This window comes from Brassica napus, chromosome C8 (assembly GCF_020379485.1).
Source record: "Brassica napus cultivar Da-Ae chromosome C8, Da-Ae, whole genome shotgun sequence".
Lineage (NCBI taxonomy): Eukaryota > Viridiplantae > Streptophyta > Magnoliopsida > Brassicales > Brassicaceae > Brassica > Brassica napus.
In genome coordinates, this window is record NC_063451.1 from 28,234,401 (window position 1) to 28,249,768 (window position 15,368).

The window sequence follows — 15,368 nt, forward strand, 5'->3', positions numbered from 1 at the left end:
ATGACTGCATGTATGTAAGTAATCTTATTCTCCTTACAAATGTCACCGATAATATGTATATACATATACCTCACAGGGAGAAAAAGACCGTGTACATATATGATATAAGCTAGTTTGATTATATATTTTCTTTCATTCACCCAACTTAATAAGAAAGATAATATATATATATATATATATATATATATATATATATATATATATATATATATATATATATATATATATATATGACATGATTCAGAGAATAAAGAAACATAGTTTTGGAAATAAGATCAAAATATTTTCAAAATTTTCAGAAAATAAATTTAAAATTCAAAAGGTAACGTTATGGTTGGTTTATATGATTTGTTGCTATCTTTTTTTCTGGTTAAGAGAATTAGTTTCAACATCTATACAGATCTTCTTTTTTTTGGGTCAAACATCTATACAGATCTTTTACCAAAAAAGACATCTATACAGATCCCAATAGATGTGAAATTGATATGAGAGTAGATAACCACATGACTTTAGATATTATGTTTGTTTTTACTGAGAAACAAAAGATGACTGAATCTACAAACTATTTCTAAATTCTAACAGATTTGGAATGAAAAAATTATTTACCATAATAGCTTATCATTTGAGTGAACTAAATGTGTTTTACGTGCGACACGTATTGAAAGTGGCAAAAACAAAACAAGAGAAAAAGCTCGAAAACTTTGAGAAGCCGTTTAAAAGGGAAAAGTAACGGAAAAGAAGTCAAAAAGACAAATGTGGGTTTTAATGGGCAAAGGAAAGTAGAAGAAGGTGGACTTACAGAACTGCAGGGCACTTTCGTCATGTCTGAAAAGAGCAATCTCACATTCACGCACGCGCATCCATAATCTTTAATATTGTTTCTCTCCATCTTCACCGTTTCATACGAAACTCATTACGATATACTTTTTCTCTCTCAAAGCCTCTTTTCATTTCTCCGACCAGGTAACATTTTTTTATTATATTTTGTTCTTTCTGTGGGCGATGAATCTCTCGATCCGACGTCGTTTACGGATGTGATCATCAATTTCTGGCCATCAATTTCTCGTTTGTTTTTGTTTTATATTCGTGAGAATTTGCATCTAGTATTTGAATTACAATCGAATTGATCTGTTTCCTGCTTAGAAATCTGCAGCACACTCTAATGTTTTAATTATTTATTGATTATAGGATCGAGGAGTCTTACAACTGTTTGTGATGAAATGAATAGTTTCAAATTTTAATTGAGCTTGTTTTGAGTTAAAATCATCATCATCATAATCTTCCTTGCTGCTATTTTGTTTATTATTTGTAGATAATGTAACGTTCAGTAGGGGAAAAGATTCATGTTTCTATGCATTCTCTATAATAGATCTCTTTTTTTGTTGTTTTCAGACTGAGAGATGCTCAAGGAAAGACAGGTTTCGCCGGTTTCAAGCACCAGAAACAACAGGGCATCTCCTTACCCTATCCGCTCTTCTCGGAGCAAGAAACAAAAGGAAACCGAGTCACCTCCTCTTGCGTCAGAGAGTGTGAGTGAATGGGAGGATGTGAGGTGTGTCATCTGCATGGAGCCGCCGCACAATGCTGTCCTCTTGCAATGCTCTTCCTTCTCCAAAGGATGTCGTGCTTACATGTGCGACACCAGCTCCCGCCACTCCAACTGCTTCAAGCAGTACCGCGGAAACAAGAAGACCAGTAGCAAGACTCTCAAGTGTCCGTACTGCAGAGGAGAGGTCCACGGGACGATGAAGTCTACTTCCGCACGGAGGTTCATGAACGCGAGACCTAGGTGCTGTACTATGGACGACTGCGATTTCTCTGGGACGTATTCTCAGCTCAAGACTCATTTGAAAGCTGAGCACCCCGGTTTTATAACGCCAATGATGGACCCGGAGCAACACATGTGGGAGCAGCTGCAGAGAGATAGAGAGGCGGAGTACGTTGAAACGCTCAACGCTCTTCATAGATGGGAAGCGGAACAGAGATCATTGCTGGCTGGCCCTCTCTATCAGTTCCCTCCACTCCACCACCACCACCACCATCCCTATCTCAGCTTTGATGCTTTCATCGATCGTTTTACTGGTGTAAGGGGGCAAGCTAGTGCTGCCAATTACCCCCATGGGAACATGTATCCCAGTTGAAATTCTTGAAGATCCCAAGCGCATAGTGTATGATGAATTCCATCAAAGTTTTGATGTCTCTCTTGATATAATGGTTAGGTTTTTATAGAGACAACTCAGCTCTGCTTCTAGGCATAATCTTCTTTATATTGTTTGTAGTCAAGTGTCTGTAGTTTCGCATATTCAATCAAAAGATTGTGTTCAAAGCAAAATATTCACATTTTTTCATACTTTGTTATTAGCTCCATTTTGATTTGCATTCAAAACACTCTTATACCAAAAAAAGTTTCCTTCAAAAGGAAGATGAAAATTTCTGAGGACAGTTTAGTTCAATGATGTGCAGAAAACATAATCAGTGACTGTTAGGAACAGAGCACAAGTACCGCAGTGTGTACTCGTTGGAAGAGCACATATCTGCCAGATCCTGGTGGGCTCTGGTGATCGCCTTCTGCAGCGACTTCAATGCAGGAAGTAGGTTTCTATAGTTTCGTTGAATGGAGCTTCCGTGTACCTTGCAAATTTCCAGAACATACAAAAGAGTCTGATCAGCTAAAGAGCAGTTTGGGTAGAGAGATTAACCGGAAAAAAAAGGAAGAAAAATGAGCTTACCTGACACCAGTGAAGTAAGAACTCAAGATGAGGGCAGTTCTCAAGCAGATCCACCAGAGCTTCCATTAGCCTTTCTAAGTATTTTTGAGGGACAGACATGGCAACAGCTTTTATGTCTGCTGGAGATACAGCAAAGATGCATTTCTTTATGAGGCTGTCTTCATTCAAACGCATGCTAAGAGCAAGTGCTCTGCTCACTTCATTATCCTTTATGGCATCCTCAACCGCCTACACAAACAACACATTAACTTTGCTTTTGAAAACCTATCATCAGAACTATAAACCTCACCTCTGGTGTCACGTCTATGTCAAGATCGGTTGGATCAAAGATGAAGGACTCGTCTATTGAAAAGATGAGAACTCCTTCCGTTGTTGCAGCTGCAAAGCTCCTCCCAGTTGGGGCTATGCTGAGGCCTTTTGTCCTGATAATGGGCCTACCGCGGTTAGGCTTGGATCCAGGCAGATCATAACCCAAATTCCCCCGAGACTGTTTATCAATGCCGTCTTCTTCATCGCTGTTGTCATCATCAATCAGATCCATTGGTCCTGCTTCTGTCATCTTCTTGGAGCTCAGGAAGTCAAGAACCCCATCTAACGAGAGATTATGTGATATTTGAAAACGACGCAACAGAACCTGAACAAGTAATATTGCAGACCTTTAAGTTTCTTTGTTAAGCAATCAAACTTTTGAGGCCAAGAAGAGCTGATTAGCTAACCTGGTCAGAGATGTCATACATGCAAATATATCTGCTATTTCCTGCGGCTAGAATATAGCTTCCATCAGCGGAATAGCATAATGTTGTAAAGCACTTCCCAGAGCTTGAATTAGCTGCAGACCGACGGTCAGTCATGTTGCGGCCTCCAGCGATATCTCTCCGCCCTTCTATGGTGTACATCAACACGCCGTCAACAGTGTCCCAGAAATGGATCTGCCCATCTAGCGTACACGAGGCTAACTGCTTGCCATCAGGACGGAAGGTAACTGTTAGAACATCGTGGTTGTGTTGAAACGTTTCCACTGTGCCTTTGCTAGCAAACACATCCCACAACCGAACTGTATTGTCCCATGAGGATGAAGCTAAGATTTGCTGCAGAGAATCAAATACGGATCTAGATAAGGCATGGAAGTTATAACACCGTAATTGTATTTGTATCAAAACATAATATGAGATTACTACAGCTTATTTACCGTTAAGGGAGAAAACATCAACCCATGAACGGGAGCCTCATGCCCATTCAGGATATCCTTTATTTGCCCAGTCTTCTTGGACCAGACAAAAATCTACACACAGGCAAGTAAAAAAGTGATTCAGTATTTGTGAGTATGTGACTGGAAGCAGCAAAGGCCTAAGTAGAATTACCTCAAATGAGTCTAGTGTCCCAGCACAGACGACGTCACCACTTGGGTCTGCTGTTAAGGAAACAAACTGCCGGGGTGTAGGGGTTGTATACGTTTTGTAGTTCTTGTACCTTCGAAAATCCCACGCACGAACAGTGCCGTCCAGAGATGCGCTTAAGAGGGAGTGGTTGTCAGCCATAAAATGAAGAGCAGTAACGGCATTGCTGTGCTCCGTGAAGGTGATGAAACATGCTCCTGATGCAACGTTCCACACCTGTAAAAAGGCAACATTAGATAAAACACAGGCTGGTTAACTTTACGCATGGTATAGAAGATAATAGCTAGTTCTTTGTGATTTTAATACCTTGACTTTGTTATCATCAGCACCAGTCGCCAAGAACTGAGAATCAGATGAGTAAGTGACGCAGTTTACATCAAAATAGTGTCCTTGCTGCTTCAGTATATAGCTTTCAGATCTCCACTCCCAAACCAACAGCTGCCCAAGCTTTGCGCAACCAAAGGTCAGCCAATTACCACGCCCGTTAAACACAGCTGTCGTTAGCTTCTCCCTAGAGATAGACAGCAGATGAATACAGATGAAATCCGGCATCTGATAAAGCCCGAAAACACCGTTTGAGAACCCCACCACAACCATGTCTAGCCCCTGATGATAATCACAAGCTGTCACCTTCGCTGATCCTTGGTTAAACCCATCTTTCCTCAACAAACTCCATTTCCCTCTATGCATATACTCCTCTCCTTCATCCTCTGATTCACAACCTCTGCCATCATACTCTTTTCGTTTCTTATTTTCCACCATAATCTCATCAGCCCTCTCCAGAGTATCAGGAGACATTGGCTCATCTTCTGATTCATCCTTGCCACTATATCCCCAACTAAACATGTAACCATCACGTGCAACCGTGAACGCCCTGTTGACCTTGTTACTCACTTTATCAACACCAAAGAAGCAACCCACAACAGAGTCTCTATGCCCAAGAAACAAATAAGGCTTATTCAACACACCTTTCAACTTCCTAACGCAAAACAACCTAGCCGCTAAGTCCTTAGCACCAACAAGCAAGTACTCAGAGTCCAAGCTCCACTCCAAGGACACAACTTTATCATCAGAATTAGCAAAAGTCCTCACCCTCTTAAAGGCGAAAGCAGCTCGGCTGAACCCAGGCGACTCCCAAATCTCAACCAGCTTCCCTACCCCCACGGCGAAGAACTTACCGTCGGGGCTGAACTTCAAGGCGCCGACTTTGCCGTCGAACCTCATCCTGTGAAGCACCGCGCGTCGAGGGACGTTGATGAAGAGGCACCGGCTGTTTTCGTCGACGGCGATCAGGAAAGTGCCGTCGGGGGAGGCGGCGAGGCGGCATATGTTGGAGGAGGTGTTGAGGGGGAGAGTGATGGAGTGGTGCTTGTTGAGGTCGGTGACGGAGACGCGGTTGCCGACGGGGGAGATGAGCTGGGTGTTTTGGGTTATGACGGCGTTTCCGCCTCTGTAGGGTGCGCCGAGTAGGTTTTGGAAGCGGTAGTTCATGGCTTTGGGAGGTGGAAGGGCCGGCGGCGAGGTTTGGCGGCGTCAGGGTTTAACGAGGGTTTCAAATTTCAATCAATTATTTTTCTGATTCAAAAAAATAAAAATTGGTTTAACTACAAAAAAAAAAAAGCTTGTATGGAGAACTTGGCAACATGAAGGTCCAGTGGGCTTGTATAAAGGGCTTTCAAGACCGTAAAAGGTTGAAAAAGGAAAGGACCAAGATTCGGGGGATTGAACCCGACGTGAATCGAACACGCAACCTTCTGATCTGGAGTCAGACGCGCTACCATTGCGCCACGGATCCTTGGTGATAAACATCTCATCTATAATTTTTATATCTCTAAGAACAGTTCAGAGTTCACGATCTCTGCATGCGTGAGGGTTGGGAACATAGGATTTTTAGACTTTTCATGAGCTGCAATGATAATTTCATGGTGATTTAAGGTATATGATCCATTTAAAAAAAACATTGACCATCTGTTTTAACTCAAGGATAATAGCTTTTTTGCATGGGGTTTAATAAGATAAAGCTCAATTAGTTTATATTCCCTCCGTTTCTAAATGTAATTTAGTTTTAGTTAAAAATATCAATTTTAAGAAATTTGGTAGTTTAAAAAAAATATCATTTTAAAGTTTAAATTCAACTAACCATAAAAAAAAATTGTATTATTTATTTGGTTACACAATATTCAATAAATACAAAAATATATCAAAATGTCAAAAGAACTTATATTTTAAACTATTTACATTTTGAAACTGAGGGACCAGCAAGAATGGAAGCCGGGCTTCACGTGACTTTCCGAGCCTGACTGACACCACTGATTTGTATGCCACGTGGAGACTTGGAAGACAACCACGTAGCCCATTTTGGAGTGTGTGTTTAAAAAATTGAGGGAAGGGTGAAGGATATTTCGTCACAGTCTCCCAACACCCAATTGAGCCATTTACCAAGTTGGTGCACGTAAATCAAAGCCCCTCGTTTTCTTCCAAACGTATCGATTTGATTATTTTAGATCTCTCTTTGTTTCCATCGCTGGTGTCCCATAGTGGTTGAAAACCCATGCTATAATAAAGTACAATGGTAAGACCATCATTAACGGGAAACCTTATTAGGTTTCTTAGGCAAAAAGGTGATTAAAATTAAATCAGAAGAAAAGAAAAAAGGGGTTACCGATCCTTAATTTAGGTGTTTGGTGATCGATTATATGTGGGGTGTTAAAGCCACGTGTCAGCTTCGTAGATTAAGTTATATTTTCTATTTTCTTTTATTTCTTTCTTCTCTTTCTTTCTTTTCTTTTTTTGCCTTCGTCGCTGCGTCTTCTTGTTTTCTCCGTTCAAAAGACAGAGGCGAAACCCATCGCCACCACCACCAATAGAAACCACCACCGATCCTCCACCGATAGAAACCACCACCGATCAAAACCACCACCGATCCTCCAAACGACCACTGATCCTCCACCGATCGAAACCCCCACCGTTCGGAGGAAAGGTTCGAACCAACCATCGATCCTCCACCACCACTGTCTCTCTGTCTTCTCGTGTTCTCCGTGACAGAGAAAGGATCGAAACACAACACCGATGGAAACCCACAACCAAGGCCGACAATTTCTCTGTCCCTCGATCTTTCTGGATTCCTCTGTCCCTCGATCCTTCTCTACCTCGATTCCTCTGTCGATCGATTCGTCCAATCTTCTCAGTTCCACGGCGAGTCCCTCGATTCCTCTATCTTTCTTCAAATCGTTTGATGTCTCTGATTCTATTTCTCTGTTATTTTTGTAGTTACCGGAGCAATTGAAACTGTTGAGTGACTGAGAAGATAATAGAGGACAACGTTCTTGTTCATCAGATTGATGTCACTGATCCTGAGAACAAGAACGGCTTCTACTCTTGAAGGTACACTTTCCTTTGTTAATTGAAAAATGCATATACTATTTGGTAGATGCTTGTTTATTGTCGTGCAAGTTAATAGTTTCCACAAGTTTTAATTTAATTTTGTGGGCTTATATTGCAGGGAACAAAGAGGCGGAGCAGAGGAGAGTAGCTTGGAAGTGTCTGAAGCTGCTCCTGATTGCTAGTCCAGGTAACGTTCAATTCCTAAAAGCGTTCGATTGATTGCGTTTGGTAGTAGTTGATAGAGTTTAAGATTATCTGGTTGTGAGAATTAGGTTGTGGTTAGAGTTAAAATGTGTGATGAATGCGTCTGATTAATGTTTCAATAGTGGATAGAACTGAATGCTTGTTAGATATATGTCAACTCACCTCAATGCTTGGTCTCTGTATAAAGTTGTATGCTTGGTGAGTTAAATGCTAGTTTTAGTGTTACTTTAGGTGATGGTTAAGTAATAAATATGTTAGCTATATGTCAGTTCAGTATCAATCGAGTATGCTTGGTGAGTTAAATGTTTCTTTCAGTTCAACTCACCTCAATGCTTGGTCTCATCTTCTTTAAATTCGAGTATCATTCTTGTCTTTCTTTTCATCTTTAAATTCGAGTATCATTCTTGTCTTTCTTTTCATCTTCGAACATCTTCTTCTTTTCATCTCTCAACTCTGTTTCTTCTCTTTATCTTCCAACATCTTCTCCTCTCTTTGTTCTGAAATTAGAATATGGATTCCTATAATCCATATAGCCAGGGCCCTAATTTTGTTGATCTGCTTAACAGTCAACAAGATTTTCCCCCTGATGAATTCGGTTCTTCGCAGCGCCCTGTCTTTACTTCCCAAGGTACTGAGACATCAAGCTTCTGTGAAGACTCACATACCCAGCGCAAAGAAAGGAAGAAGTGGACTCCCGCTGATGATCTTGTACTCATTAGCGCCTGGTTAAATACCAGTAAGGATCCTGTCGTCAGCAATGAGCAGAAAGCCGGTGCTTTCTGGAGCCGCATTGCATCGTACTATGAAGCTTCACCAAAGGTGGAAAAGGGTGATAAGCGAGAACCTCTTCAGTGTAAGCAGAGGTGGCAGAAGCTGAACGATCTTGTGTGCAAGTTCTGTGGATCCTATGAGGCTGCAACAAGACAGAAGACAAGTGGGCAGAGTGAGAGTGATGTTGTGAAACTGGCACACAAGATCTTTTTCAACGATCACAAGCTTAAGTTTAACCTTCACCATGCTTGGGAGGAGCTCCGCTATGACCAGAAATGGTGTGAGCATGCTACTAGTAAGCTTGGTGGAAGCGCTAAGAAGAGAAAGTGTGAGGATGGAGCGGAAACAGCAAGCTCTCAAGCAACTATCAATCTAGATGAGGAACCTACTAAACGTCCAGCGGGTGTCAAGGCTGCGAAAGCAGCTTCTGCAAAGAAACTGGTAGTACAGAAAGAGGATGCGTTAAAGTTTCAGGCCATGTGCTCTATTAAAGAGAAGGACTTGGCCCTGCAAGAGAGACTTTCCAAAATGGATCTGCTTAAAAGTCTCATTTTAAAAAATGAGACACTTTCTCAAAATGAAGAAGCACTAAAGGCTAAGCTTCTTACAGAGATGCTGGATAACTAGTAGGAATGCCTCTGTGGCCGTGTCTTGTTCATATCCTGTTCTGTTATGTCTTTAAATCGAGTGTCTGTGTCTTCTTCATGTTCTTGTGATATGTTGTGTTCTGTTTATGTATCTTTGATTCGTTCGTGTTCTGTCTGTGTCATGTTATGATCTGTGTCATGTTTTATAATAAAATGTTCTTCATGTTCTTGTGATATGTTTCGCGTTGTATGTGATCCATTCTTTTATAATAAACCATGTTCTCTGTCTTGTCGTGTGCAGAGTGAAAAAAGGCAGGAAACGAAGGAGACAAAATGCAAGTTGTATGTTATAGTCACGAGTGTTGCAAGCAGTATGTTTAATGTATAATATTGTAGTCACGAGTGTTGTATGTTTCTGTCACGAGAATTCTAGGTATGTGTATTGGATTCTTCTGATTTGTATGTATGTGTCACGATTTTTTTTGTGTTTTGGATTCTTGTGATTTGTATGTATGTGTCACGATTTTGGTAGATGATTGTGTCACTCTTCTCTCTTGCTCTATATAAAGCATTGCATTGTATGCATATCATCATCACGAACACTCGCCTTCCATTCATATTAAATCACAAACACACTTGTTTGCAAAGCAATCGCCTTCCATTCTGATCAGTTTCCTCTCTTCTCCTTGATAACAAATCCCTTCGTACCAGACCCATAACAAATCCATTCTCTCCTTAAACACTCACGATCATCACCAAAAAAAACTCTCTCCATAACACTCGATCATCACCAAAAAAAAACAAATTCTATGGCTTCTTCTTCTCATAACACTCCTGAGGAAGTAGAAGATTTTGATCAATATTTTGATAATTATTGCAATCAATATTTTGATCAAACGTTCGAGGAATTAGCCTTAACTTCTGCCGTTCAAGAAGATACAAGGAAAAAAAGAAAAAAACGAGTTCACATCGAAAGAAATCGTGAAGAAGGCGATGTACGTTTATGGAATGATTATTTCAGTGATACTCCAACATATCCTCAAAATATATTCCGACGCCGATTTAGAATGAACAAGCCATTGTTCATGCGTATTGTTGATCGATTCTCTAATGAAGTTGAATTCTTTCGACAAAAGAAAGATGCTCTCGGAAGGCTTAGTCTCTCTCCACTTCAAAAGTGTACAGCAGCCATTCGTGTCTTGGCATATGGTACTGCGGCTGATGCTGTTGACGAATACATCCGAATCGGTGAAACTACTACTCGGTCATGTGTGGAACATTTTGTGGACGGAATAATAAATTTATTCGGCAATGAGTACCTCAGAAGACCAACACCGGCTGATCTTCAACGTCTACTTGAAGTTGGCGAGTTCCGTGGATTTCCCGGGATGATAGGAAGCATCGATTGTATGCATTGGGAGTGGAAGAATTGTCCCACCGCTTGGAAAGGGCAATATTCACGTGGTTCGGGAAAACCCACGATTGTTTTAGAAGCGGTTGCTTCATATGATCTATGGATATGGCATGCCTTTTTTGGACCTCCAGGTACCTTAAATGATATAAATGTTCTTGATCGCTCACCCGTTTTTGATGACATAATACAAGGTCAAGCTCCGCAAGTGACTTTCTCTGTCAATGGAAGAGACTATCATTTGGGTTACTATCTCACCGACGGTATTTATCCGAAATGGGCAACTTTTATTCAATCTATTTCAATGCCACAAGGGCCGAAAGCGGTTTTATTTGCTCAACATCAAGAAGCTGTCCGAAAAGATGTCGAGCGTGCTTTTGGAGTCTTGCAAGCTCGATTTGGCATTGTTAAAAACCCCGCGCTTTTTTGGGATAAAGCAAAAATTGGAAAGATTATGAGAGCATGTATCATACTCCATAATATGATAGTCGAGGACGAACGAGCTGGATATGCTCACTTTAATGTTTCAGAGTTCGAACACGGAGAAGAGACCGGAAGTTCACATGTCGATCTCGATTATTCTACGGATATGCCTACAAATATCGCCAATATGATGGGTGTTCGAACTAGAATTCGTGATAGACAAATGCATCAACAACTCAAACATGATTTGGTTGAACATTTATGGAGTAAATTTGGACGTGGTGAAGACAACAACTGAATTCGGAATGTTTCTTTCAAATTATTCTCGTTTATTATAGTAATCCTTGTTTTTTTTTTAATTCAAAATCTACATTTAAAATGTCCTCTTTTATTATGTTTTATTTAATAAATAAATTTTATTTTTTTAAAAAAAATAAGAATCCCTAATTAAGAAACTACCATTGGAGGACACATTTCTAATTGTTTTTTAACTCAAGTTCTTAGGTAAAAAAAAGTACAATTAATTAATAAAAAAAGCATTAAGAACCCCTTTTGGGGTAATAGGGTTAATGTTGCTCTAAGAGGCCAAAAAGGACACTCTTTAGCAAGTTGCAAACTTGTTTTTTTATAGTAGTAACTAGTAAGTAGTAACTAGTAAGCAGAACATAATAAAGGTACGCAATGCACAACAATCAGATTATGAGGGTCCGATGTGTAAACTCTTTAAGAATGAATGGGTCTGCAGTGCAATTACTCAAAAAAGAATCCGCCCTTTTGAGATATTTTGCGACTGTCTTTAATATTAAACAACACTCTTCCTTCTCTACACAGAGCCTCCACACCTTATCATCTCTCTCTATCCCCTCTCCTCCTTTCCCATCTCCTTTTCTCTCTGGGTTTTAGCTGAGTTTGCGAGAGAGAGAGAGATAGAGAGATGGAAGGTCTAATCCAACCGAGAGGAATCCTCTCTTTACCCACCAAACCCATCGTAGCCGCCAGAACTCTCCTCCCACCTTCCCCCGCCTTAAAGCAAAGACTTTTCACCAGAAACCTACCTCCCTTATCAATTTCCTCTAATGGCCACACCAAAGTTCAATCCTTTCACCGAAACCCACTCACGATTTCGATTTCCCACAAGGAGAGAAACAGAGGCTTCATCTGCAAGGCGGAGTCCGCCGCCGGAGAAGGAGACTCGGTGACGACGCCGAACATCTTCGGCGTCGAGGTCACGACTCTGAAAAAGATTATCCCTTTAGGGCTAATGTTCTTCTGCATCCTCTTCAACTACACAATCCTCAGAGACACCAAAGACGTCCTGGTGGTGACGGCGAAAGGAAGCTCCGCCGAGATCATACCCTTTCTCAAGACGTGGGTGAATCTCCCTATGGCTATTGGCTTCATGTTGCTGTACACTAAGCTTTCAAATGTTCTCTCCAAAAAGGCTCTCTTTTACACTGTTATCATCCCTTTCATCGCCTACTTCGGAGCCTTTGGTTTCGTCATGTACCCTCTCAGCAACATGATTCACCCCGAGGCTCTTGCTGATAAGCTCCTCGCGACGCTCGGGCCTAGGTTCATGGGCCCTCTCGCGATCCTGAGGATTTGGAGTTTCTGTTTGTTCTATGTCATGGCTGAGCTTTGGGGTAGCGTTGTGGTTTCAGTTCTATTCTGGGGATTCGCCAATCAGGTGATTATAGAACCCTTTTGAATCCATCACTATCTTGTATTTGTATATTGACTAGTGTATGCAATCTTTTTGGTGGTAGATCACTACTGTTGATGAAGCCAAAAAGTTCTATCCTTTGTTTGGACTAGGTGCCAATGTTGCACTTATTTTCTCAGGAAGAACTGTCAAGTATTTCTCTAATATGAGGAAAAATCTTGGTCCTGGAGTTGATGGTTGGGCTGTTTCATTGAAAGCCATGATGAGTATTGTTGTGGGGATGGGCTTAGCCATCTGTTTCCTCTACTGGTGGGTCAATCGATACGTCCCCCTCCCTACCCGTAGCAAGAAGAAGAAGGTAATTATATGAATGAAAACATACAAAGTACTAATGGGATAGCTTATGAGGTTTCTTGTGATTCTGTGTTACAGGTGAAACCACAAATGGGAATGATGGAGAGCTTGAAGTTCCTGGTTTCATCACCGTACATCAGGGATCTCGCTACTTTGGTTGTTGCATATGGAATTAGTATCAACCTTGTTGAAGTCACATGGAAGTCAAAGCTTAAAGCTCAGGTGAGAAATGGAGAAGTTTAATAGTTTCTACTACTAAGCTTTCATCTTAGCTTCTAACAATCCTTTTCTTTTAACAGTTCCCTAGTCCGAACGAGTACTCAGCATTTATGGGTGACTTCTCTACCTGCACTGGTATTGCAACATTCACAATGATGCTTCTCAGTCAATACGTATTCAACAAGTATGGATGGGGAGTAGCTGCGAAGATCACGCCAACCGTTCTGTTACTGACCGGAGTTGCCTTCTTCTCTCTGATACTCTTTGGTGGCCCATTTGCGCCACTGGTTGCCAAGCTTGGTATGACACCGCTGCTGGCAGCAGTGTACGTTGGTGCCTTACAGAATATCTTCAGCAAGAGCGCCAAGTACAGCTTGTTCGATCCTTGCAAAGAAATGGCTTATATCCCATTGGATGAGGACACCAAGGTTTGGCTCCTTTCTCTCTTTAAGACAAGTAGTTACATTCTTATGATCTTTGTTTTTTAACAAGTGTAAGCGGTTTGTAGGTTAAAGGCAAAGCTGCAATTGATGTTGTTTGCAACCCATTGGGGAAATCAGGCGGTGCACTAATCCAGCAGTTTATGATCCTTACGTTCGGCTCACTGGCAAGCTCCACTCCTTACCTTGGAGTCATCTTGCTAGGTATAGTCACTGCTTGGCTAGCCGCTGCGAAGTCTCTGGAGGGACAGTTCAACACTTTGATGTCTGAAGAAGAGCTTGAGAAGGAGATGGAGAGAGCTGCATCGCTCAAGATTCCTGTTGTGTCCTCGGAAGAAGCGGCGTCAGGAGAATCTACGAGCCAGCTACCGGAGACATCTTCCCCGAGTAGCATTTAGACGATGATGACGGATATAAAAGATAATTGAGAGATTGTGTCACGTGAGTTGTTTTTAAGGTTTTGGCTGGAACAAGATTTTGATAGTGAGAAGACTTTAAAGTCAACCGTTAAGTCCTGCTTTGTTTTTGGTTCTCTTGATACCAAATAGCATTACTGAATTTATAAATTCGATAATCTTATGAATAATCTCATTTGAGACAACGTTTTAAACCATCTTGATTCTACTCAATTCATTACAGTGACAATGTAATTAGGGTTCTAAACTATGGCTAAGGTCACTCCTACACTAACACACTAGTCTCTCTCTCGTTCACCACCAAAGACGCTCTCTTTTCCCAAGAGCGGATTCACCATCTCCCTCGATCTGATCAAGCTTCTGAAGAACTTTCTGGAGCTTCTCAGGTCCAGTCTCAATCTTTTAACTTAATTTTCTAATAAAATTTTGAAATTTATGCTCATGCTTGTCCATCCCCGTACCTGCATTATTGTCCTTAACTAGAATGTGAAGAAAAGGAAGTGAATCAATAGGGTTTCAGCTCTGATTCATGGGTTTACAAAGATTTATCACTATCTGATTCGTTTTCCCGAGAAAATGTGTGTGCTTGCCAAGAGAAAGTTTGATACTCCAACAATATAATCATAGCATCAATTAAGATTCTTTATTTCTTTATACGTTTTTGTTAAAAAAACGCTAACCCATCTGATCTATCGCTATTAAGTTGACAGATCCGTAGAGACGACAAAGCAATGAAATTTTAGTATGATGCCAAGTGTTAATGAAAAAAATCATTTTCTCCATACGTGCTTTCATGCATTTAGCAGAGCACTCACGTTCTTGAGAACCGCCTCTCATTGCTGAAAGAGGACGTTGAAAATCTATTTCTAGATAAATGTGTCGTATTCGGTTTTGTTACTGCTCGATGAGGTGATCTCTGTTTCGAAGAGACTGAATCACTGTAAATCGTCTCGGCTTAGAGTATTAGTGTTTTCGAGCAAGCAATATAAGCATGCGAGTGTCACCACCTTCGCCACCATGAGAGCTCTGCATTAGACGACCTTGAAGATGAGAAGAAAATTCCAGGAACGAACCACCAGCAAGTCTCACGTGCTGGTCGCATCTGAAACAACCTTTACAATTTAGATGGTCAAATAACCTTCAATTTCTTTTATTATGCAACTATGTTTTCTAAATTTAAAGGAGCTATACTTTTTTTTATTTCACACAGTTATTGTTTTGCTTATTGATCCACTTTTTTCGATTTTATGTATTAAACCCCTAAGTCCATAACTACTACAACGTGATAGGCGAAATATGAAAAAAAAATATTTTCCAAAGCTTCTTCTAAAACTTGTAAACACCATATATTAAATTTTAATATTAGTGAA

The 15,368-nt window shown here is 40.8% G+C and overlaps 5 protein-coding genes and 1 non-coding gene across 6 annotated transcripts; 4 read left to right on the forward strand and 2 right to left on the reverse strand.

The window, feature by feature from the left end:
* Window positions 1-728: 728 nt before the first annotated feature.
* LOC106406809 lies at window positions 729-2,350 on the forward strand. Its single transcript, XM_013847546.3, has 2 exons — window positions 729-963; window positions 1,393-2,350. Exon 2 carries the CDS (start codon window positions 1,401-1,403, stop codon window positions 2,139-2,141), a length of 741 nt encoding a protein of 246 aa, XP_013703000.2. The 5' UTR covers window positions 729-963; window positions 1,393-1,400; the 3' UTR covers window positions 2,142-2,350.
* Window positions 2,333-5,741, reverse strand: LOC106406808 (periodic tryptophan protein 2). Its single transcript, XM_013847545.3, has 7 exons — window positions 4,433-5,741; window positions 4,091-4,342; window positions 3,919-4,011; window positions 3,446-3,817; window positions 3,019-3,363; window positions 2,730-2,957; window positions 2,333-2,631 (listed from the first exon to the last, which is right to left on the reverse strand). Exons 1-7 carry the CDS (start codon window positions 5,615-5,617, stop codon window positions 2,473-2,475), a joined length of 2,634 nt encoding a protein of 877 aa, XP_013702999.1. The 5' UTR covers window positions 5,618-5,741; the 3' UTR covers window positions 2,333-2,472.
* A 108-nt stretch (window positions 5,742-5,849) lies between these two features.
* TRNAW-CCA lies at window positions 5,850-5,921 on the reverse strand. Its single transcript has one exon. It is a non-coding gene; the product is annotated as a tRNA-Trp (tRNA).
* Window positions 5,922-6,757: 836 nt separating this feature from the next.
* On the forward strand, window positions 6,758-11,291 carry LOC111208234 (putative nuclease HARBI1). Its single transcript, XM_048766410.1, has 3 exons — window positions 6,758-7,510; window positions 7,629-7,697; window positions 9,374-11,291. Exon 3 carries the CDS (start codon window positions 9,882-9,884, stop codon window positions 11,202-11,204), a length of 1,323 nt encoding a protein of 440 aa, XP_048622367.1. The 5' UTR covers window positions 6,758-7,510; window positions 7,629-7,697; window positions 9,374-9,881; the 3' UTR covers window positions 11,205-11,291.
* Window positions 8,225-9,112, forward strand: LOC106358685 (glutathione S-transferase T3-like). Its single transcript, XM_013798501.2, has one exon. The coding sequence runs from the start codon at window positions 8,225-8,227 to the stop codon at window positions 9,110-9,112; it is 888 nt and encodes a 295-aa protein (XP_013653955.2).
* Window positions 11,292-11,710: 419 nt separating the features above from the next.
* LOC106405814 (ADP,ATP carrier protein 2, chloroplastic) lies at window positions 11,711-14,195 on the forward strand. The gene is made up of 5 exons (XM_013846359.3): window positions 11,711-12,593; window positions 12,673-12,927; window positions 13,002-13,145; window positions 13,223-13,570; window positions 13,651-14,195. The coding sequence occupies exons 1-5, from the start codon at window positions 11,841-11,843 to the stop codon at window positions 13,978-13,980; spliced, it is 1,830 nt and encodes a 609-aa protein (XP_013701813.1). The 5' UTR covers window positions 11,711-11,840; the 3' UTR covers window positions 13,981-14,195.
* Window positions 14,196-15,368: the final 1,173 nt, after the last annotated feature.